Below are 24,659 nucleotides of genomic sequence, written 5' to 3'. Positions count from 1 at the left end.
CCAGTTACCATAAGAGGGGGGAGTGGATACGGGACAGACAAAAACAACAGATGTCCACCATAATCTCTATGACCCTGTCTTGGATTTGGTGATTTTTCAACATTCACATAGCAGGCCAACCTGCTTTGCAGAGTTGTTACTAGTGTTTTGCCTGCCAGAGGATTAAGCTTTCTCAGTTTGCTTTTTAAAGTGGTTTGGGGACTGGGGTTGACATGCTTTTATCTCTGGGCTCTGGAATGCAATTTGGCAGATGTGATTCATTGTCATGTCAAGAAAGGGCAGGGGCTTGCAGCTGAGTGGTCCTTCCTTCGTCAGCAAGGGTAGGGTGCTGGGAGTAGGCAGAAGGCAGAAAGCACTGTTGCATCATCGAGGTGGGTGTGCCCATCCTAAAGGCAGTTAGGAAAAGAAGCCTGAGTAATAGGCATCCATGAACTTAGGTGGCCTGTCAACCCATATTTCCTGGCATTTTCTCTCCTCTGAGCACATTCCTAGATGCAGCTGTCTTCCTCAGGGGCTGAGGTACCTAGAGGAATTAAGGAGAGGGTGAAACACTGTATCCCAGCTTCCCTCAATTCACTAATATGGCTTGATTGAATTGAACATTCTTTATACCAGGCCCCTAAATTAAAAAAAGAAAAAAAGCTTACTTATGGGAACACATGAATCACAGGAGAAAATAGGGCCCCTCTGTGCATCCTTTAACTTCTTAACCTTTGATTTATTAGTCAGAACTCCTTTGGTTGCAAGAGATAAAAGCCCAATCTAAGTTGATTGAGGCAAAGAGGAATTTATTGGCTTATGCAGAACAGTCTGGGGGTTCTCCCTTCAGGCCTGGTTGGATCTCAGATGTCTCTTGGCTGTGCTTTGCTGTGTTGGCTTCTTTCTCAGGAAGGCTTTTCCTTTGTAATGAGAAAGATAGCAGATGCAGACTCATTCCTACTAGCTTAGCAACTCTGCTGGAAAAAATAAATCCTCTTTCCTAATAATTCTAGCACGATCCTGAACTAGTTCTCACTGGGTGGCTTGAGTCCCATGCCCAGCCCTGAATCCACACATGGCCTGGGTCATCTGTCCACTCTTGGAGCTGGTGAGGGGGAGAGGGCAGCCTTATAGGACTCACATGAACTGTGAGTCAGAGAGGGGTGATTGCCCAAAGGAAAACTGGGGTGCTGTTCCCAAAGGAAGTGTGTGAAGGATGGATGCCAGCCAGGCAGTAACAAGACATGCCCATTCGGTTTGGTTTCAGGGCCAGGTGTTCTCCTGGCTGGCACTCTGAGGCTGGATGTGGCTGCTGAGTGAAGGGATGTTAATGCTTCCTTAGACAACAGCTGTATGTCCTGCTGCCCCCATCTTCAGGGACCTGATCAAAAGAGGGAGGCCAAAGGGTCAAGAACAGTCTCCATGTGTTATCCAAACAAGCAGGATGCTCACAGCAGCTGCTCTCACCTCTGACCATGAATCTTCTAAGTGTTTTGCTCCCCAGTGGGGCTTGCTCAGCGGGCCTTTCTCCCCTAGGATTGTTATAGCAGAAGGTGGGGGTGTGTGGGGGGGATTTTCTTTTCCTGAGTTTATTTACTTCTGAGGCCTGTCCTTTACCTATTGTTAGCTCAACTGCTTTATCTTGCTTAGTTAAATAAATTTGGTAACATTATAACCTAAAACATTCCTTTCCTGCAGCTGCTGACCCCTGCGAGGTTATTGCTTTTGTTTCTCCTGCACTATAGTGCTTGGCTATTCATAAATAAATGAACTTTCTCTCTGTTCCTCCCCTCTTGCAGGAGGAAATAATCACCACCAGGACTCTAAGAATTCCCTGTGAGTCTGGGTAAATAAAAGAGAGCCCACCCATACGGTGGAATAACAGGCAGCTGTGGGAGCAGAGTGGGTAGTTGGAACCAGCTCCCAGATGTGTGTTGGGTTGGAGGGAAGCACACAGCAGAAAAGTGTGCAGAGCAGTGATGCCCAACTCACACAGCACATTAAAATCACTTGGGGAGCCTTTTAAATGTACCAATGTTTGGTCCCCACCCCAGACCAATTAAATCAGAATCTCTTGGGAGTGAGGCTGGAACACTGATTTGTTTTAAAAGCCCCCAGGTGATTTGAATGTGCTTCCATGGATGAGCATAGTGGTGTAGAATATGTACCATTGTGTAAAATAAAAGGGACATAGATAAAAACAAAAAAGAAATATAGAGTGGCTCACTCCATATGCATATAGAGAGTCATATATGTGCTTTGATACAGAGAAACCAGGAAGAGTAGTTCTAGTAACTGGTAGTAGAACTTTTTTTTTTTTTAAACTATAGGCATGGTATACTCTTCTAAGAACTTTCACTGCATACTCAAAGCTAGTGAAGCATGGCTGTGAGATGACCCTTTGAGCTCAGGAAGCCCCCAGACTCACACACACCATTGTACCATCCGTGACCTCAACTGCCTTCCTCTTGACTCAGCCATGATGAGCAATTTCTGAATGTGAGAGTGACCAATACAGTGCCTTCATTCATTCATCATTCATACATTCATTCATTCATTTCTCTATATTCTTATTAAGAATAAGATGTGAGCTAGGCACATGCTAGGCACATTAATCTGATTTCATCCTCACAACCATATGTAAAGTTGGTGGTCTTATTCCTTTCTGAGGTCGAGGATATTTTAGCTCAGAGATAAATGTAACCAAGATGGAAATATTTGAGGCAGGATAGTGAGCTAAGAGTGAGCTTGGAAATCGGTGGCACTCAGGTGTATTGAGATGAACTGCAAAGAGTTAAAAACAAATCCTATCTGACAACACTGGATCAGCAAACCCAGGGCTACTGTCGCTGGAGCTGAGTGGTGACTGTCTCTGATATGGGATCATGGGCTCTCCAGTTCAGCCAGTCACCACCCTTCCCTCCTTTGGTAAAAGCTTGGCCTCCATGGGCATTTGAGCTTGTAACCTCTGCATGAAAGTAGGTAGAATAAATGAATGAACCATTGTCTGTCCCTGTGAGGACACAGCTGAATTATCCTGTAGAAGGTGACATTTCTATTCTGGCTTCCAGTCTGCTGGTTGGAGAACCAAGCTCGTCTGCCTTAAATTTCATTTGCAGATTGTGTTTGATGTGCTGTTGACATTGATATGTTGGTGGAAAGAAAAAATTTGCACAATAGGGAATGTGTAAAATACATTATAAAAAGGGACATTCATTCAGCTTGGCAGGAATATGGGGCAGTGGAGAGGTAGGAGATAAGAGCAAAGTTAGACTGTGGTTGTATTGTGGATGGATTCCAGGCTAAGATATTTGCAGTTTATTCAATAGGCCAGTGCTAAAGAATAGAATTTTCTACAATGATGGAAATGTCTTATATCAACACTGTCTGATTCAGTAGTCTCTAGCCACATGTAACTAGAGACTTGAAATGTAGCTAGTGTGACTGAAGAATTGAATTTTAAATTTTATTTAATTAATTTAAATTTAAAAAGCCAAAGGCAGCTAGTGAGTGTGTTGGAACAGGGGAATAATATAATCAAAGCTGGGTTTTTAGAGGATGAATTTGCCAAGAGTGTGTAGGCTACATGGGTGGGTGGGGGAGGGAGTAGATAGGAATAATGTTGACAGTACTTAACATCTATTAGGCACTTACTGTGTGCAGACACTATGCTAAGATTGGCTCATTTAATCCTGATAACTCTATGAAAGAGTACTATTATTATCCCTATTTTACAGAGTCGAAAACTGAGGCACAGCCAGGTCAACTGACTATTGTGGGTCACATACCTAATAAAAAGTGGTTCCCAGGTGTAGAAGCTAGGCAGCATGACTGCAGAGCCCACACTGTGAATCCCTTCATCCTAGAAGGCTGTAAGGACATTAATGGACCTTCACTGACAGCTCGCCTTGTGGCAGACACTGCAGGTTGCATTCACACATGGCATCTCACTGACTTTTCAAAGCAATCCTATGACATAGTGGTCTTATCTCCTTTATGGTTATGGAAACTGTGGCTCATAGAGGTGAGATATCAGGGTGGACTGGGGAGACCAGTTAAGGCTTTATTGCAAAATTCCATGTCTGAAATGACTGAAGGAAGTTAAGGTGGATCAGTGGGGACTGTACAGAAGGATAGGGTATAAAAAATGTTGCGAAGGAAGAACCAGTAGGATTTAGCAACTGACTGAATGTGGGGGTGAGGCAAATGGGGGAGAATTTCTTCTGGAACTGTCAGATGAATGACAAACACAAATGCAGCCGCACTAAGTTTGAGAATGTGATTTCTAAGAGGAAGACAAACATGGTTTCAAATACAGACCACTGACTAGCTGGGCGACGGGCAAATTTCTTCTCTCTGAGCATCAGCATCCCCATAGATATAATGAAAATCCTGATACCTACCTTCTCATAGGATTGTGATGAGGCTTAGGTCAAATCATGGATGTGAAAGCCCTTTGCAAACTCAAGTAGTGTGGCCGTGTGAGTCATGCTTGTTGATGTTAGTAGGGTCAGGTTTTGAGTAGAAATGGTGACTGGATCTTTCTGCCTTTGATCATGGAGATGGTTCAGGACAGTGTTTGGGGAAGACCCACCTCATCTTGGACACCAGGCACAGTTTAATGCAGCTAAGCCTGTGGGTCAGCTTTGATCTGAGAGGAAAGAGTGATGCTTTGCAGCCATTGCAAAGCAAAATTGGCATGCCTAGTAGAGATCCAACTCAAATGCCCCTTCCCATCAAGCACTTCACATATGTTGCCTCGTTTGAATTTCACAACAGTCCTATAAGAGTAGGTAGTATTATTATTCCCATTTTGGAGAAGGAAAGTGAGGTTCATAGAGGCATAGTAACTGGATTACTGTCCTTCAGCTCACAGGTGATAGAATGAGGTTGTGAACTGAGGTCCATCTTATTCCAGAGACCAGTAATTCCTGCAGATGATGGGCTTCTTCCTTGAGTGATGGCCAGTTTGGGGCATCCTGAGAGAGATGAGGACCAAGGAAAGTGCTGAGGGACTTGTCTTTCTTCATCTACCACATGTATTTGTAGCTGGTGCTGAAATTTCTGTCTTAGGTTGATGTTGATTTGGGAACCAAGATTGCTTCCCGATGGAAAAAACTAAATTTTGATGACTTGATTTGGTTTTCCTTGGAGTGCAATGAATTAATTTAGTAGTGAGAGTTGGGAGTTTCGGGGTGGGGTTCAGTGTGAAGTAGAGAGCTGGGGTCTCAATGCTTTCTTGGAGCACACACTCCAGAGAGGTCCCCTGGGAGTGTCCCCTGGGCTTTTGACTACAGTCTAGTGCTTTTGGGATCAACCAGGTGTTTCTGATCCTTGGCTGGTGTATTGGTTTCCTATTACTGATGTAACAAATTACTACAAATTTATTGACTTAAAACAACACAAATTTATTGTCTACAATTCAGGAAGTCAGAAGTCCAAAAATGGGTCTTATGGGGCTAAAATTAAACTGTTGGTGGGGCTGCGATCCCTTGCTTCCCCTAGCTTCTAGAGGCTGCCCACCTTCCTTGGCTTGTGGCCGCCTTCCAGTAATATCACTCCAACCTCTGCTTCTGTTGTCATGTCTCCTTTTCTGAGTCTGACTTTCCTGTCTCCTTCATATAAGGACCCCTGTGTTTACATTGGGCCCAGCTTAATCTCCCCATCTCAAGATCCTCAACTTAATCACATCTGCAATGGGGGGCCATTATTCTGCCTACAACAGCTGACATATGATCTTCGTAATCTTGCCTGTAATAAAGGAGAGGTGGAGGTGAAAACAGTTTGAGATCTCTCTCTCATGAGTCTCAAATGCAAACACCTAGTGGCCAGGTGAGTAACAACAATGTCTGATGAAGGGTGGGTGGGAGAATGCGTGGCTGGACTGTTTATAAGGGACAGTTGTTACTCAGCTCCAGCTAAGAATGTGGGCCAGTATTGCCCATCTTCCAAGTTTATAAGAAAAGCTTAAATTTAAGTTTTTGAAATCTCCTGATATTCAAATGTAGGCTCAAAAAGTTGTGTTTTGTTTTTTTCCCTCAAAGACTGTAGTCACAATAAAGCATGACTACAGACTGGATTCAGAGGGCTGTAGGCTGCCAGCTTTCAACCTCTGTAGAGCAATTGGATAAGCTAAGAAGCATCTAGGAATTCTTGGCTCTTAACTGGTACCTGTTTGAAAGGAGGACGTGGTACATTTTGCAGTAGCTCAGCAAATGTTGCCTGTTTAAGAAAAACTGGTCTATCTTGAATTTGCGAAACAGAAATGAAGGGCTGTTGATTTGTATCACAAAAGGATTTAGTTTGTTTCTTTAAATAGCTGGCTCTACTCCCTTCTTTAAAGTGTTTTAGTTAACTGGAAATTTGATGTGCACCTCTCAGAAATACATCGTGTAAAACAAGTACCTGCACCAGTAGCTCACCAACTTTCAAAAGTCTGTTCCCAGCTTCTCTTCCCTGTGTACAGGATGTCATTGTGCCACTTAGCATATTATTCCTAAATGGGAATGGATTATTTATTTCTATGGCTAATTGGAAGGCTGCTTGAAGGGAACTTTTCAATGACCGATGTTCTATTAACTCTATTTTTGTTGATGGAATATTAAAGGACTAGCCAGGAATTATGTGTACCTGAGCTGGTTGGGCTTGTTTTTTCTGTGGCTGATGACATTCATTCTGTTCATTAATTCACCAGACATTTATTTATCAATTATGTCCCAGGAATTGTGGTAGACACTGGGAAACCAGAGATAAGTGCCTTCCACCCCCATCCAAAGATGGTATGGATGAATAAGATCATAGTTGATGTCTTGATTATTTTCAAGAAAGGTTCTAAACTAAAGCAACTACTTGTAAATGGGGGAAAAAACTTTCCTAAATAGCTTTGGACCAAAGAGGAAATTAAAATGACAGTGCTAGACCACTTAGAAACTTAAAACAATGATAGCACCAAATAGAAAACATAGGATGCATCTCCTTAGAGTAAGATTTTAGCGTTAAAATCGTTAAATTTTAATAAGGAGAAATGAGATAAATGAACTGAGCAGTAAATTCAAGAAGCTTTTAAAAAGAACAATAAATAACAGTAGCAGACATTTGTTGAATGCTCATAATATGCTAGGCATGTTTCTGAGCATGGATTAACGCCTTTAGTTTTCACAACAGCTCTATGAAATGGGCACTATTATTATCAGTGCTATTTTTCAAGAGAGGAAAATGAAGCACAGGGAGGTAAGATGAACTGCTCACATCATACAGTTTGTAGATGATAGATGCAGAATCCAAACTAAATGATGGGTACAATTTGACATAGAATCTGTAGTCCTAATGAATAAGAAGGACAAAAAAAGTAAAAATAGTGATTAATAAAGTAGGAAAAATGAAAGCAGTAGAATTGAAACATTTATCCAAGATCTGCTTTTTTAAAATGATAGAATAATAAAATAGACAATAAAGAAGACAAACTTCTGGAAAAAAATTTTAAAAAGAGGCTTCCTAACAATCAAATGTAAAGAAAGAATGAGATTGGGCGTATCATCCCAGATAAGATGATACCACATAAACCACCTAGGAAAACACTATGGACAATTTCTAAGGAAAATATAAATTCCCAAAATTAGTTCAAGAAGAGGTGGAAAAATTTCCTTTGAAATTGAAATATAGAGAGTGAGGAAGAGTTGAAGTTTGTAAAAGCTAGTAATGAGACAGCACTATCTGCTATCATCCCTTCTATTTCACAATATTCTAAAAATTCTAGACATTGAAATCTGATAAGGGAGAAAAAGAGGCACATCTATTGGAAAGAAGAAAATAAAAATATAATTATTAGGGATATTATGATTCTTTACTTGGAGAACTCAAGGTAAGCATCTGAAAACCCAAAAAAAGTCTATGAGTTCAATAAAAATAGCTGTCTACAAAATAAATATACTAAAAATCTATTGCTTTCCAATTTATAAACAGTAACAGAAGGGGAAAATTTTTGTTTGGGAAAAATTTGTTGAGAAACAAAATGGGAAAAATTTCAAAGTCAAAATAGCACAAAAAAGGATCCCTTAGATTATATGAAATTAGAGCTGTATAGGGCCCTATATGGAGAAAATTAAAGACATTATTTGGGGACATAAAATTAGATTTTAACAAGGAGACACCATATTGCTGGTGGAAAGGGTCACTTGTAGAGATGTCAATTATCTTTAATTTAATTTCTAAATTTAATGCAATTTCCGTCAGAGTCTCAGTTTTTCTTGGAGGAGATTGACTAATTAAATATAACTCCAATATAAATTCCATTGGTATTTTAAAAAATGTGATAAACTGATTCTAAAGTTCACTTGGAAGAATAAACAAGCAGTGATAGCCAAGAAAATGTTGAAAAGAAGGCTAATAAGGGAGAACTTGCTCTGCCAAGATATAACGTATTATAAAGCTACTATAATTAAAGCCCATGTTGCTGTACTACAAGAATAGATAGACAGATCAATGGAAGAATAGAAGGCCCAATGACAGACCCCAGTGTATATAATTATTTAGCATATAATAAAGTTGGCATTTGAAATCAGTGGGGAAGGGATGAATTATTCAATAAAGGATGCTGTGACAATTGGTTACCTATTTGAAAAAAAATAGCAAGTTAGATTCCTATTTCACATTATATACAAAGAAATTAGAGATGGATTAAAGAAGCTTAACAGGCAAATGATGTCATATAAAACTAAAAAAAATAATAATATTTATATGACTTTGGGACATGAGAAAGACCTTTTTAAGTATAGCTGGATTAGGTTTTTTTTTGGTCCAGTTTTTCTCTTTAGTGGTTTCAAAGTTACACATAGTATTTCTATTCTTATTTTCATCCTTAATTGTTAACACACATATTTAAACTTATAATGTCCTATATTTATAGGCAATTTCTCACTATCTATAATTTCTGGAAGAATAAGACAAGACTGTTAGCATATTTTAATTCTCTAGCATTTCTCCCACTTCCACTTCTTATCTAGATTTAGGAATAACTTTACCACCTTTTTCTCTTTTTCTCTTTTCTCTCTTCCCTCCGTCCCTCTTTCTGTTTTTTTTTTTCTCTTTCACCCCTGCTTCTTATACCACATATTCCTCTTTTATTATTTATTTGTTTGCTTATTTATTTATATTTATTTCTTGCATGTGTTTTTTTCTGTAGTACTTCTTTCGTGGGAGGTAAATTTTCTGGTGTTCTGGAAATGTCTTTATTTTGTCCTTGCAGTTCAATGCTAGTTTGACTGGGTATGAGGCTTTAGGGTCAAAATGACTTTTCTGAAGCTTTGAAGATAGTGCTGCATCATATTTTAGATATTTTCCATATGTATTCATTGTATTCAAAATTGATGATGGGAAATCTGATTTTAAAATTATTTTTGGTCCTTTGTCAGTAAGGTTTCCCTCCTGCCCACTCCCTGCTTCTGCTGGACATGTTAGAATAATCTCAGACATTTGGTATCCTCAACATGGGTCTCTTTTTGTTTCTTAATTCATACCTAGTTTTACATTTCGTAGTTTCTTTCATAGTTTTTTTGGCTCAAGCGCTCCTTAATATTTAGGGAATTTTTTTCTTCTATTTCTTTGATTACATCTTCCTTGCATTCTCTCTGTTCTATCCTGAACATAATGCATGCTTTGTATAAAGATGTTTGTATCAAACTGTGTGTGTGTGTGTGTGTGTGCATGCATGTGTTTCCTCCAATTTTAGATGAATATTAGACTTTTTTGGCTCTATCCTACATGTTTCATAGCATTTTATAATTTCTTTCATTCTTTCTTCCTCTTTTTATAGAATTTTGGAAAAAATTCCTGAATTTAGACTTCCATTTGCTAATTTTCTTTTTAGCTGTGTCTATTCTGTTAATTAGCCCAAATACTGAGTTTTTTTGGTTTTGACAATCATACATCTTTGTTTTCCTCTAACTGTTTTTGATCCCAAAATGAAAGTAATTTTGTTTTCCTGATTTTATAACTAATACATACTCACTGTAAAAATTTCAAACAATACACAAAAATGTAAGGGTGAAAGTAAAAATAATCTGCAATTCTACTGCCCAGAGATAACCATCACTGGCATTTTTTGACCACTGTTCATATGTTTCTCTTGGCATTCACAGATACACAGGCACAAAGGGAAACACACACACATGCACACACACACACACACACACACACAGTTTGATACAAACATCTTTATATAAAGCATATTACTTATAAAATACACAATAAACATTAAAACAGAAAAGACAGAAAGCAAAGAAGAAAGAAATTGGCCACTTTGAACCTTCATCTTGGTTCCCAGGCATGAATGTTTTTTTATAAAAACTTTATTATGGAAAATTTCAAACATATAAGTAGAGTAGTATAATGAACCCTCATATGTCCATTAGCCAAGTTCAGTAGTAATCAATCATGGCCATTTTTTTTTCACCTATAATCCTATCTTCCTTCCCCTCCCTGGAACACTGAATTGTTTTTAATCAAATCATTTTATCTGTAAAGATTTCAGTTGTGTCCTCAAAAGATAAGGACTTTTTAAATAAACGTAACTACAATACCATTATCACACCAAAAATAAAATTCCCTAATACATATTAATAACAATAATTCCCTCATGTCATTAAAAAGTCACTGAGTGTATCAATTTCCCTGATTGTCTCATAATTTTTGTAAACTATTGATTTATTCAAATTAGGATCCAAACAGGGTCCACATATTGCATTAGTTGGTATGTTTCTTTAATCTCTTTTAATATGTTTCTCCTCTGCTGCTCTTATTTTTTTCTCTTGTAGTTTATTTGTTGAAGAAGCTTGTAGTTTCTACATTCTAGGGTTTTTTTTTTTCTTTTTTGTGGATTGCCTCTCTGTGGTGTAGTTAGTATGTTCCTCTATGACTTGTATGTCCCATAAATTGGTAGTTGGATCAAGGTGCTTCATCCAATTTAGAATTGATTATTTTGCAAGATTACATCATAGGTGGTGGAGTGGGCTTTCACCAGTAAGCAGGTAGTGTGTGGTTCTCTATCTTTGTATGATGCTAGCAGCCACTGGTAATTTTTAACTAGATGCATTATATCAGTAGAAGTATCCTGGAGGTTTACTGTTCTATTTTCATTTACTGAGCATGTACTTTAAAAATGTTCTGAGCTAGTCCCTACAGCATGGCACCCATCCACTAGGAACTCACAGTCTAGAGTTTGTAAAAGAAGATTTGAACAACAAATCTGTAAAGGAAGATTTGAACAAAAATAAAATAATTAGCATCATTTTTGGTATAATCTCTGCTCTTTGCCCTCCTCCAATGATATAATCCCCTATCATGGAGCCATAGCATAGATGCATTTGAACTCATGCAAATTCAAATATATTTATTTGGTTATAAAATACTAAAGTAGCAATCTAAACATTGTAGCCCACTCCTACTACCTCCCATTCAATTAATATTGCTACTGGGTGAGAGGGGAAACACGTCTCCCATCACCGCTCACTCTCAGTTCTACATGCCCTTCATATTATGAACATCTCATTTCTCTAAGGGAGTCTAGTGTTTAAAGATGCATAATTTGAATACATTATGGACCTAAATACAAGCCAACGAGTTCATCTGGTGCCTAATCAAAGAAATAATGTCTATCCCCAAACCAGTGGAACCAGGTAATTTAAGGGATCTTCAAGGGAGTGTAATTTTGAGCATATATGATCTTCTGCACCCTAGTTAATTTTAGAAACTTAACCCTTGTGTGAGATGCAATATCAGTGTACCCAAGAGTTTGACTTCAGTACAGGAGAAGGTGCAGAAGCTGGAGCCATTGTTTATTTTGGTATAAAGACTTTAGTTACCTGTGAATTGCAAATTTAATGATGTCTTCCTTTTTTTTCCCTCTCTTCCTCTCTACCCCTTCCTTCTTCCTCTCCTCCGACCCTTATTCTCTCTTTTGCAGTCTGCTGCTTTGTCGTGCACAAGAGGTGCCATGAATTTGTCACCTTCTCCTGCCCAGGAGCTGACAAGGGCCCAGCCTCTGATGTAAGTAAAGAACCTGGCTCACCTTTCTCTGTCCACGGTAAATGCATCCTTTTGTGTACATGTGAGTGAGGATGCTTAGACAAATAAGGGGATGTTCTCATCCCAAGGCATGAAAAGAGAGCATGTGGTGGTCCCTACAGCCTCTGAGATGGTTTTCATTTTAATGAGAAACACAAACCAAAACATTTTGAGAAAGAGTGTGGCTAGGCAGGAAAACAACTAGTTCCCCTACTGTAATTTTTGCTAAAGGTCTGCAGCTTTATAGCTAGAGTTCAAGAATGGTGGGGAGGGCCTTAATTGTCAGTGCTACTGTAAAAGGGTAGTTATAATGGTACCTTATAAAGCACTTTATAATTCTTTGTCAGTGAGTTCTTAATATAAAAGCCCAAGAATTGGGAGGAAATGAGTTTGTCCTGGCACTACTCACCCCAAAATATGAGTACTGCTAGTGGGACAAGAGATACCTTTAGGTTTAAAACAGGAGCAAATAATTTTTGGTTTAGTCACTCTGAATTGATTTTAATATGGCTTGGAAAAATGTTTTACATTTATGGTAGTATTGTAAAATTTCCTAACTAAATAAAGGTATTCAAGTTAAAAAAATAAGTTGATTTAAGGAAAATATTAAATAAATTATAGTATGGGTGATATAAGGATATAACATATCATGTACATGTTTGTCTAAAGTTTGGGATGCATTGTTGATTGCCCATCCAACAGCTACCCCTCATGCTAGAAGCTGAAAATATCAGACATTTGCTTTTCCAGGCTCCTTTGTCACTAGTGAGTGAGCATGGGAATGAGGGGAAGGCTGGGGAGGACTTCTAGGAAAGATTTCCCTTTCTGATAAGAGAGAAACATACCTTCCTTTTTCCCCTTGGGCATTTTTTTGTGGGGATATATGCTTGGAGTCATGGCAGCCATTTTGGATCAATGAGGCAGACACTGCTGACATCCTGATTACAGCAGATGGAAGCATTGCAGGAACCTGGACAACTGAGGACACTGATGAGCTGCTGAGCCAAATCTGAGTCCTCTTATCCCTAGACTGAGTATGTAAGATAAGAAGCATCTCGTGGAGAAGTCTCATTTTGGGGGTTATTCTTTTACATGCAGCTAAAACTGTCCTAACTGATACACCACTTTCCACCATGCACACTTTCCCATTGCCTAGTAATGAACTGTGTTCAGCTTACCCTATTTGTGGCTGTCACTCCTAGTTCTCTTATTTTGTTCCTGTTTTGGTTCACTTTCTGGAATTTCCCCCTTTGACTTTGTCTCCATTACTGGTCCTGTTCTCACCCACTTAGACTTAACAGCTGACCTCAGCTTCTTGGATTTTGAATCTGTTTTGTAAAGACTGGTCTCAACTGGAGCTTGCCCGAAGTGAGTAGTGACCATCTTCTGTCATTGCATTTGTTCTACTCCTGCTGGCCTTCTAGAAGAGGGCATCTGCCTTTTGCTGTAAATCGGGGGCATACCTCTTCCCGTAGCAATATGAATACTCTAAAGCTTATGCTCCAGTTAGTTTGCTTGGAAGACGTGGTGCTTGGGGTTAAGAACTCCAGCACCATGGAACAACCAAAGTCCTTGCAGTTCTGTCTGCAGAGTGGAAGGTAGAACCATTTGTCGTGTGTTCTCAGACTGCGCTCCCTGGCCCTTTTACTGCAATTCCTTTTCCCATCCCTGGGAAAACAGGCAGGGAAAGTTGCAGGGATCACCTGGCTCAATTATGCAGCCCTGAATATTTGTGCAGTCTGAGGTTTTATACTCAAGGAACAGCCAAAAGTGTTGTGTTTCCCATATCCTGTCTGTGTCTGTCAACTCTTCCTATTGCATAAAGCATGAAGTCAACTCATTGTCAGTTTTTAGTCTCTGCAGTGGAAAAGCCCAAGGGGAGACCTGGTTTCAGGTTCAGTGAATCCAGGTGCCTAAACGAGGCCTTCAGGAATCTTTTTCTCCATTCTTGGCTCAGCTTTCCTCTATCCCGGCTTCCTTTTTCAGGCAGGCTTTTCAATTATGGGAGCATGATGGCTGCCAGTACCTTTAGGCTTATATGTCATCAGTCATCAGTTGCTGCAACCCCAGTGATAAGAGCAAAAGGCTCATTGGGCCACGGGTCACATGTGTCCAGAGGCATAGACTGTGCCGACTGTTCAGACCTAGTCTGTGCTTGCCCCTGGAGATGAGGGCCCATGTCCCGACCCCCTAGGTTTGAGAGTGGGGGAGAGACGGTTCCTCAGAGGAAAACTAGAGGAGCGGAATTATGTAGTGCTTCAAATCACAGACTAGTCAGCCGGCATTCCAGGGTTCAAATCTGCGTGACCTTAGGCAAGTTACTTAAATCTCTCTGTGCCATAACTTCCTCAGCTGAAAAATGGGCATTATAATAGTCCCTACCCTATGCTATTTTTATGAATATCGTATGCATAAATATCTGTAAAAGTACTTAGAACAGTGCCTGATACCTGGCAAGAGCTATATATGTGGTGATGATGACGACAACAATGACGACGACGATGATGATGATAGTGAATCAACGAATGCATGCTGGGCAGGCAGTAAGGACAGATGTTTATCAAGGAAGTCTGAAAAATGAACAGGCTTTTTGCCTGCCACCTGGCAGTCCTTCCTAAGGGTGTGTAGGCTTTGTAAGTGGTATGAGACCCCTGTCTGGGTGAGTGGAGCAGTGCAGCCATTCATTGCCTTGGGCATGGGGAGAGCAGAAAGTACTCCCTGCAGCCAGTATGCATAGGATTTGGCAGCTTACCTGGAATGATTCTATCTCTAGACACAGTTCCAAGAAGGTCAGTTGGCACCAACGATGATGAATTGGTCCAGACTCCTGAACTGGCTTGACTCAGTTCATTGGCCTTTCTCTCCTCATGGTTGGATATAAAATTAAAGACCTGGGAATATCTGCTTGTCAACCTGGCCATTCTCTCTTTTGACTGCCTCTGAGGCTCATGCAGGTATGGAGGGGTGCCCTTCTCCTGTGTGACCTTGGAGAAGCTGATGTACGGTGAACTCATGGAGCAGAAAAGTACAGGCTCCATCTGTGAAAAAGAAATGTGCTGGGCTCTATCCACTACCCTCTGCTATTCCAAGCCTAGTCTGAGCAGGGGAATATTTTGGATATTAGTAGAATTTTAGGTAATTGCTATAATTCTGTAGATAGGTCCACATCATGGCACTTTAGGTTATCTGTCCCAGCTACTGACCCAACCAATGCCAATGCAAATAAACAATATAGATGGGCACCCATCATTGGAGGATCTCAAAACATAGCAGAGTTCATGGTACTCCTGGTTCTTTGTCTCATCTTGTTGGAAACCTTTAATTCTGCTGTCTCTTGGACCTCTTAGAGAGACCATGCCTCTGGTACTTACACAGGCACTATATATGGACCTGTAAGTTACTTGGCACTCAGAATGCTGATGACATAGCCTCTTGAGATATCTTCTCAGAACAATGAAGGAATAGTCTCTGAAAGCTGGTTCTAGGCTGAAGTGTGCAAAGCGCTCACTTAGGGTGCAAAATTTAAGGGAGTTTTGCCTATGTTTATGGCTAGCTGGTAGATTGGTGTCTGGATTATTTAGGATGGTCCCCTTCACTTGAATGCGTGGTGGGCAGATTTTCAGCTGGTGTGCCTTCATTTGCTTCCACGAGGTCTCTTAACTTCCAGTTGACTGGCTCTGACTTGTTTAATGTGGTGGTTTCAAGAACAGCAAGAGAGCAAGCCCCAATCCATAAAAGCTTTTTAACAAAGCTAGTTTCATTGCCAAGTCCAGATTTAAGAGGTAGAGAAATAGTTTCCAATGCTTCACGAGAGGGGATGAGTCCATGGTCAGTTTTGCAGTCTACTGCAGATCCTATTGACCCAAGGGGTCACTGAAGAACAGAACCTCTGGAGTTGGTCACACTGGACTTCATAATAGATCTGCAGGGCTTGATCTGGTTTCAGGAGTCATGGATGGCCTTATCTAGAGTGCACCCCATTTATTCCCTGCCCCAGATCCCTAGCTGACGTAGCCACCCCCAGCTATGAAGGGGTAGCATGGCAGTGTATCGATCAAGCCCACAGTCAGTGGTGGTTGAGAGTATGGACTCTGGAGCCAGACATATCTAAGTTCAGGACCTGACTTTGCCAGTTACTCATTAGGGAACCTTGGACATGTCATTTTACTCTCTGTGCCTCAATTTCCTTTTCTATAAAATAGGGTATTAGTACCAACCACATAGGTTTGTTGGGACAGTTTTTAAAAAGCTTTAAGATGCAAAAGGGTTAACAGCTGCAACAACAGCAACAAAAAAGACAAAAGGGTTAACAGCAAAAGATTAAAAATCCATTGTATGATAGTGCTTAGCCCAGTGCCTGTCCTCAGTAAACCCTTGATACATGTAGCTAAGGACATTTCTGTTGCTCCACTATCTCCCTAATTATGAATGTACAGATAATTCTCTATACCCCTCCACCCAGAGCATACGCTTATGAGGTAATTACTGTTTCCTTTTCTTTTCTTTGCACAATTCCTCAATTTCTGTGATTCAGTGGTGAGAAAAGAACCTGGGCTTTGGAGCCAGAAAACCTTGGTGTCAGATTCCAGCTCTGCAATTTACTGTTTCGATGACCTTGGGGAAATAATTTAAGTTCTCTGACCCTTAGTTTATATCTTTAAAATGGAGGATAATGTTACCTAAATCATAATTTTTTTGTGATTTTTCAATGAAAGTCTGCTTGAACCACACTGTTCTAGTTTGCTGATGCTGCCGGAATGCAAAACACCAGAGACGGATTGGCTTTTATAAACGGAGGTTTATTTGGTTACACAGTTACAGTCTTAAGGCCATAAGGTGTCCAAGGTAACACATCAACAATCGGGTACCTTCACTGGAGGTTGGCCAGTGGTGTCTGGAAAATCTCTGTTAGCTGGGAAGGCATGTGGCTGCCGTCTGGTTCTGGTTTCAAAATGGCTTTCTCCCAGGATGTTCTTCTCTAGGCTGCAGTTCCTCAAAAATGTCACTCTTAGTTGCACTTGGGGTATTTGTCCTCCCTTAGCTTCTCCAGAGCAAGAGTCTGCTTTCAACGGCTGTCTTCAAACTGTCTCTTATCTGCAGCTACTCTCTCAGCTTCTGTGTGTTCTTCAAAGTGTCCCTCTTGGCTGTACCAGCTTGCTTCTTCTGTCTGATCTTATATAGTACTCCAGTAATTAAATTCAGACCCACCCTAAATGGGCGGGCCAACACCTCCATGGAAATTATCCAATCAGAGACATCACCCACAGTTGGGTGGGGCACATCTCCGTGGAAACACTCTAAGAATTACAATCTAGTCAACACTGATAGGTCTGCCCATACAAGATTACATCAAAGATAATAGCATTTGGGGGGACATAATACATTCAAACTGGCACACACACCAAGAACAGTTTCTGGTACAAAGAAAGCACTCAATAATTGTTATGTTATTATTAATAATAATACCTGGAGGAGTCTTTCCTGCTCAAGAAGGGATGCAGGTTACTTTTTGACCTGCCAAGGAATATTAGCTAATAATAGCAACGACCTTTATTGAGCAAGGGCTCTCTGCCAGGCAGTACAAAAGTACAAAAGAACTCCTAGCTGGTTTGTTTAAGGATCCTTTCTTTAACATTTCTTGCTTTTAGAAATAATTTCTTATGATTTATAGTCAAAGTGCTGACTAAAACCCATTGTTATGTCCTGTGCCACCCTGATTCCATCAATAAATCAAGTAAGTTAAAGATGGTAGTCACTAATATTGAGATGTCCTTTTGTATTTCTTAATCAAGTCTTATTTTATGAAGAAATATATTAAAAACAATAAATCATATGTTAAATGTTGAAGAGTTAATAAAAGGGAAATAAAAGCATTAAAAGAGAACATTTTATAAATTATATGCTAATATGTTTGAAAATCTGGTTGAAATGGATGATTTTCTAGGAAATTTTAAATTGCCGTTTTTGTCTCAAGAAGAAATTGAAAATCAGAATATGCAAATAACCAGGAGAGAAATGAGAATTTTGTCCAAAAAACCTTTCCTTTTCTAAAAGTTCTAGACTAATAGACTTCATGGGTAAATTATTTTAAACTTCAGAGGATGAAGGATTTCTGTTCATTTTTAAACTGTACCAGATTACAGAGAAAGAGGAGAGCTTCACAATCAAGCTTTTGATAGAAAGTGGCAGAAGTCCCACTCAAATTAGCAAGAGGTAAAGATAATTTATTCAGTCATGGGAAGGACATTGGAAGTAGAACATAAGCCCAGGGATAAGGACCTCAGGGACTAGAACTGAGGCTCCAATACTTTTAAGATCTCTTACTATCTGTTGTATCAGTTAGCTTTTGCTGTGTAACAAACCATCACAAAATTTAGTAGCTTAAAACAACAATCATATATAATTTCTTCTTATTCTGTGAGTTACTTTGGAGATTATTCTGATCTGGGTCTATTCAGATGATCTCTGCCGGGCTCTCTCACATGTCTTTGTCAACTATTGGCTGGGGCACTTCATTTCTTCTCTGCATGCCTCTTTTTCTAGCTTAGGCTGATCTACATGCTGGTTTTAGGGTTCCAAGCACAGAAAGAGAGGGAAATCCCCAAAGCATGGGTGCTTTTCAAGCCTTTAATTGTGTCACATTTGTTATGGCCAAGATCAGATTCAGGGGTGGAGAAATAGACTTCACCTCTTGTTCTGGTTTGCTAATGCTGCCGTTATGCAAAATGCCAGAAATGGATTCACTTTTATAAAGGGGATTTATTAGGTTACAAATAACCTAAGTTCAAAGGCCATAAAGATATCCACACTGAGTCATCAACAAGAGGATACCTTCACTGAAGGAAGGCCAGTGGCGTTTGAAACATTACTGTCATCTGGGAAGGCACATCGCTGGTGTCTGCTGGTCCTTTGCTCCTGGGTTCTGGTTTCAAAATGGGTTTCTCCAAAATGTCTCTGGGTCTCCCTTAAGCTTCTCTGGGGCAAACTCTGGACTTCATCTCTTAGATTAGCATCTCCAAACGTCCTTCTGTCTGCATCTTCAAGCATCTCTAAGCATCAGCAACCATCTCCAAATGTGCTTCTGTCTGCGTCTCCAAGCATCTTCAAGCATCAGCTTGTAAACGTCTCTTCAGAAGTCTCTCTCAGATGCTCTAAGATCCTTCTGTCTGTGTGAGTTCTCTTATAGGACTCCAGTGATTTAATTAAGACCAACCCTGAATGGGCGGGCCCGCTTCTCCATGGCAATAATTCAATCAGAGGTTCCACCCTAATCAACAGACTAATCAATCTGCCCCCACAAGATTGCATTAAAGAACATGGCTTTTTGGGGGACATAATATACCCAAACTGGCACACCTCTTGATGGGAGGAACTTCAAAGTCTCACTGCAAAGGAACATCTGGGAATGGGAGCTATTTTTGCCATCTTCTGCCAAATGTCTTATTAGTCCTTGCAGATCCACCCTTGTTCTCTCCTTGGGAGACTGACCTGTAAGGATTGCATCAATTGGGGTACCTTTATCCTCTGACTTCTGGTTTCTCTCAAGGAGAGGAACAAATAGGATATTGGAGAGTGAAGGGAGAGTGAGCTAGGGTATTTATTGTGGCGTTGTCTTGGACTGGATCTACCCTTTGATTGAAGTTCACTGCTCCTCTAAGGCAGTCTTTTCTACACAGTCCTCTCCTTTTAGGTTCCAGGAATTATGCCCTTCCCTTGTCCTGTTGCTCTAACTAGTCCCTGGTTAGTGAACATCCCTTGGGGTTTCCTGACATCAAGCCTACAACTGTATAAATAGAGTCCTTTTATTAAACCTTCCTTAAATGATCTTAATTTGAATAGCCATCTGTTTGCTGCTGGGATCCTGATTGAGGAGTCTGCTTTGTTCTCACCTCATTTTCTCCTGGTCTGTGAACATATCTATGAACTTGGCTTACTGTTGACCTTATGGAAAGAGTGCAAAGTCCAGCAGAAGAAGTGGCCTTCTTTTTCTCTGCATTCATAATTAATCTCAGGGAATGGCTCTGGTTGGTCAGTCTATGTTGGTAGGAGAATAGATTCATAATGTATCAGGTCTAAATCATACAGCTATCCCTATGGCTTAGGAGCAGTGTATGTTATGAGAAGAAGAGGGGATGGAAAATTTTGATGAGCTGACAAAATCAATAGCTACCACAGTTTATTATTATAAGCTAGTTTAACCCCATTAACAATGGTAACTTAATACAATTGGTATAAGAAAGTAAATGATAGGCCAATCATTTAGATTTATGAGTCTAGATCAACAAATCCTATGTAAGATATTTAATACTACATACTTCTTAGCATAGACAGATTGGTTCAAATAGATGTTTTTAATGCAAAGGAAACAAAATAGGATTTATAATTTTGAAATCATTAGAGGTAAAAATAACAAATAAAATTTTGATCAATATAACAGAATATAGGAACAAAGATAAAAGTAAGCCAGTAGGAAAACCATAAATCTGGGAAGCATAAATTAAGATGGTAGAAGTGATAGCAGAGTATCAGTTACCCAAAAATGTAAATGGATTGATCTACTAAAAGGCAAAGAATATAAAATTGGATAAAGAATGTACAGCTCTAGGCAGTAAGAGACACTTAAAACAGGTGAAGATAAAAGGAGGAACGGTATACCACAAAAATAACAAATAAAAAGGAAACATGGTTTTACTAATAAAGTCAAATAGAACTCAAAGGAAAAATCAGGAGGCACAGGGTAAAATGCACTCTAATTATTACTGGTGAGTGTGTATGTTAGTATACTTTTTTCTGAAGAGCAATTTACCAGTATGTATCAAAAGACTTGGTATGTCTCTACTTTTGGACCTAAGAATTAAAATTCTAGGAATTTTTGTTAAGGAATTATGATTCGAGGTTATGTACATAAATTTAGCTAAAATGATATTCATCACATCATTATTTATAATAAAAATTTGGAAACAATCCAAATGGCTGCCAGTAAGGGTTTATGTAAGGAAAATATATTCATATTATGGAATGGTGTGTAGTGATTAAAATGTCACAGTGTTTGGGGTGATGCAAATGTTCTGTATCTTCATTAGGATTGGGCCTGCACAGGTGTACACATTTTTCAAAACTCATCAAAGTGTATCCTTAAAATCTGTACATTATTGTATGTAAATTATACTTCAGTAAAAAGTCAGTGATTAAAATGGTATTGGCATGGGAATTTAGTCATAATATATTGCTAAATGAAAAAGGCAGGAAGCAAGATATATTGAAAACATGATATATTGAAAATATAAACATATACATACACCTACAAACCAAATACCACATTTCCCAAACACATTTTGGTGATCACTTGTCAGTTCTGCCCACTGGCTCCAGAACTCTGAAGATCACTTTGGGATGTTCTGATACTGGTTTCTCCCATTCTCTTTGTTTTTGGTGCCATTTCACTTCTAGAATGGACCCAGATTTCCTGTTTAATTTCTCAAAGCCCAGTTAAGACCAAACCTGATTGAAAGCCTGGATATACCTGGAGGACCACAGAGAGAGTAGCTTACAGTTGCTTCTAGATGTGTTTGCTCTTAAGATCCTCCTTCTTGTAGGGGGGCAGTCTAATCTCCCAAATGAGAATCTTCAGGTGCCTCCACGGATAAATCTTGTCCCCAATTCACTGTTGGCCCCAGCAAAGGAGGGGAAATCTTAGCTCTGCTAGTCCAAGGCCCCCACCCATTTCCTACCTTAGCAGGAGTGACTATAAGACTGTCACTATCTTAGGGAAAAGGCTTACCCCCTCCTACATGGCACGTTCTGGCCTTCTTGACTCAGATGAAGCAGGGTAACAGTCAGCTGTACTCTTTTCAAAGACTGGGTTGGTTGACCAGTCTTACATAACACCAAGAAGGGAAGAACCCCTCAGTCTAGTTCTGATAATGATACTCCAAGCCTGTCTAGTTCCTTTCAGGAAGAAAACTACAATCAGGAATGTACATCCTTCTTGGCATCCTGGTGATATCTCACCATCACCTGGACCAAAAGACCTATTTGCATTTCTCAAGAATAAATAATGTTGGGGCAGTTCAGTTGAAACAGTTCAGTCTTTCTCTCTTATCTATCTGAATCTCCAAGTACACCATCAAGCTGATGATACATCCTGTTTACATTACTTGACTCTGGAATCTGTAACTTCTGATTCAAACAAAAGTACCTAGTAAACAGAGTGGTGTGTTACAAATGCCAAAGAATGCCTTTGGAGGCACCCTGAAGGTACTAGATCAGAGGCTATGCTGACTGTCATCAAATACCAAAGAGCTATTGTATAAATATTTTTGCTTAGCTCCAAAAGACAGAATTAGAACTCGGGACAGTCTGTGCAATCTTGGATGAACAGCCCAAACTGACCAACTGGTTGCTATACAAGGATATTAACTCCCCTTTCCAATAGAGCAAAAACCAATTGCAGGGATGCTATAGAGGGGATATTTGCAGTAGATGTGTTTCTACCAGGCTGGTGGTACCTCTACTAGTTAGTGTTTGGCTGCATGCAACTGAAGCCACCTTTGGTTAACTTGGGTTGGAAAGGAATTTATTGGAAGGTGTATGGTGTTCTTCAGAGAGTTGAAAGAAACGCTGAACAGCCAGACCAACTCTATGTTATTGGTTCTTGTGTTACTTTGGCCCTAAATTCAATTTCCAGAAGAGAGAGATTTTGCCAAGCTCAAATTACCTAACTAACCCTTGGTAGGTCTTTACGGTGTTCCCTCCAAGAGACTGGGGGTGGGATGGCTTTTTGAAATAGAACCAAGTCATGTTACTGAAAAAAGGAAGCATGGCTATTGGGCAGATCAAAACACCACATGTCCACTACGGTTTCTAAGTGCTATTTGCGTACTGTAAACAGGTTGGACGCCTAAGGATTATTTAGAAAGCCTGCTAAAAACAGAACTCACCTGAAGAGATATGGATAAGGGTCTGGGGATCTGCATTTTAAAAAGGTCTTCGGGAAATGCTCATGGGTAATGGGTTTGGAAACTAATGTAAGGCAGTATCATATGGTGGCTCTGGAGACAGGCTAGGTTTGGATTCCAGTTTTGCCCCTTACTTGCTAAACAATCTTGGTCTACTTAACCAAGCTCCCTGCCTCAGTTTCCCCATCTGTGAAAAGATGATAAAATAGCTCCTACCTCATAGGGTTCAGGTGAAGATGAGAGGATGAAATGAGTTAATCCATGTTAAGGGCTTAGCAAATACTAATGACTAGTAAAGCTACTAGTACATAGTAAGTACTACTATTACTACCATCAATAGCTCTTTCAAATCTTAGATTGTGAATTTCAAAATTCCAGCCTTATTTTTGGCATGACATGTATGTATCCATCTTGTTTTCTGCAAAATGGAAATACAAAGGCACCTCCCGTGGGCTGGGTGGGGGAAGGGGCTGCTAATGACGATAATGTGATAAAACGCGTTTCTGTGGACTGTCAAGTAAATTCCACACAGTTCCTCTGCTCTCATTTGCGATGTGCCAACGACGGCTTCTGCAATGCAGAGCCAGCACGTAAAGGTCAGAATGAATTGCTTCGGAACAGCCCTTTATCCCTCACTGTCACAGAGGGACTTCTTCATGCTGTGGAGGAAGAAGCAGATCTATGATGTGCAGCATCTGGAGAACGGAAACCAACTGTTTCTCCTCTGCACAAAGAGGAGAGCTGCTGGGACTCAAATGAGGCAGAGAAGTCCTGTCTTATGAATTATTTTGGCTGCTTCTGGTTGAGGAGAGTCAAGCCTCAGAGCCCAATAAAAGCAGTTTTCCAGAAGTCCCTAGCTGCAGAGACTGCAGACTTGGGGAAAATGCAGAAATCAAAGGGTAGATGACCCTGGAAGGAGGCAGCCTGGAAATGTGGAAGGGGCTGGTCTTGGAGGCAGGAGACTCCATTTCTAGACTTCTTTCTGTCTCTGACTTCTGTATTCTCTGAGGTCTCCCAATCTCCATCCAGCAATCTGGGATTCTAGAATTTCCAAATCTTTTTTTTTTTCTTTCTTTTAAATAATAATATCTATGAGCTAGCATTTATAAATATTCTGTTCTAAGCACTTCACATATACTAACTCTTCATTCTTTGTTACACTCTATGAAGTAGGTACTGTTGTTATCTCCATTTTACAGATGAAGAAACTTGTGCAGGGTCACATGAAACTTGTACAGGGTTTTGTACGTGGCAGAGTAAGGATTCAAATCTAGGTAGGCTGGCCCCTCGGTCCTTGTTCTTAGCCTGTACGCCAAACTACTTCACAACCTCAACTCCATCCGCTTAGACAAACCTAGCAGAAACAGGAACTCCTGTTCTCGGATGTGCACCCTCAGAAGCTCTGAGACCCTGTAGCTTCAGCGCTGTTTTTTTCAGGTCATGTGAGGACATCTGTCCTAGGCTGGACCAATAAGATTTTCTCTTCTAGGAATTTAGAATTTGGGTGTAAAGATGTTGGTTTTAGTCTGGACTGGTTTCATGATTTTTGAAAACTGTTTATCCTGTATCAAAAGTGTCCAGCCTGATGAATTCTCATGCAGTCAATGCTTCTGTGTAACCAGAACCCCAGAGTCCTTTTGGTGCCCTTTCAGTTCCTACACT

The 24,659-nt window shown here is 40.0% G+C and overlaps 1 protein-coding gene across 1 annotated transcript in view; it reads left to right on the top strand.

Moving 5' to 3' along the window:
• The window catches only part of PRKCB (protein kinase C beta), a 364,546-nt gene that overhangs the window by 126,432 nt on the left and 213,455 nt on the right, over positions 1–24,659 (top strand). Inside the window, exon 3 of the mRNA XM_037813650.1 lies at positions 11,939–12,021. Within this exon, the coding sequence (XP_037669578.1) occupies positions 11,939–12,021 (83 nt within the window). The remainder of the gene's footprint in view (positions 1–11,938; positions 12,022–24,659) is intronic.

Source organism: Choloepus didactylus, chromosome 21, assembly GCF_015220235.1.
Source record: "Choloepus didactylus isolate mChoDid1 chromosome 21, mChoDid1.pri, whole genome shotgun sequence".
Taxonomy (NCBI): domain Eukaryota; kingdom Metazoa; phylum Chordata; class Mammalia; order Pilosa; family Megalonychidae; genus Choloepus; species Choloepus didactylus.
The sequence above is the reverse complement of the archived record's forward strand: the minus strand, read 5'-3'. Positions and strand labels throughout refer to the sequence as shown.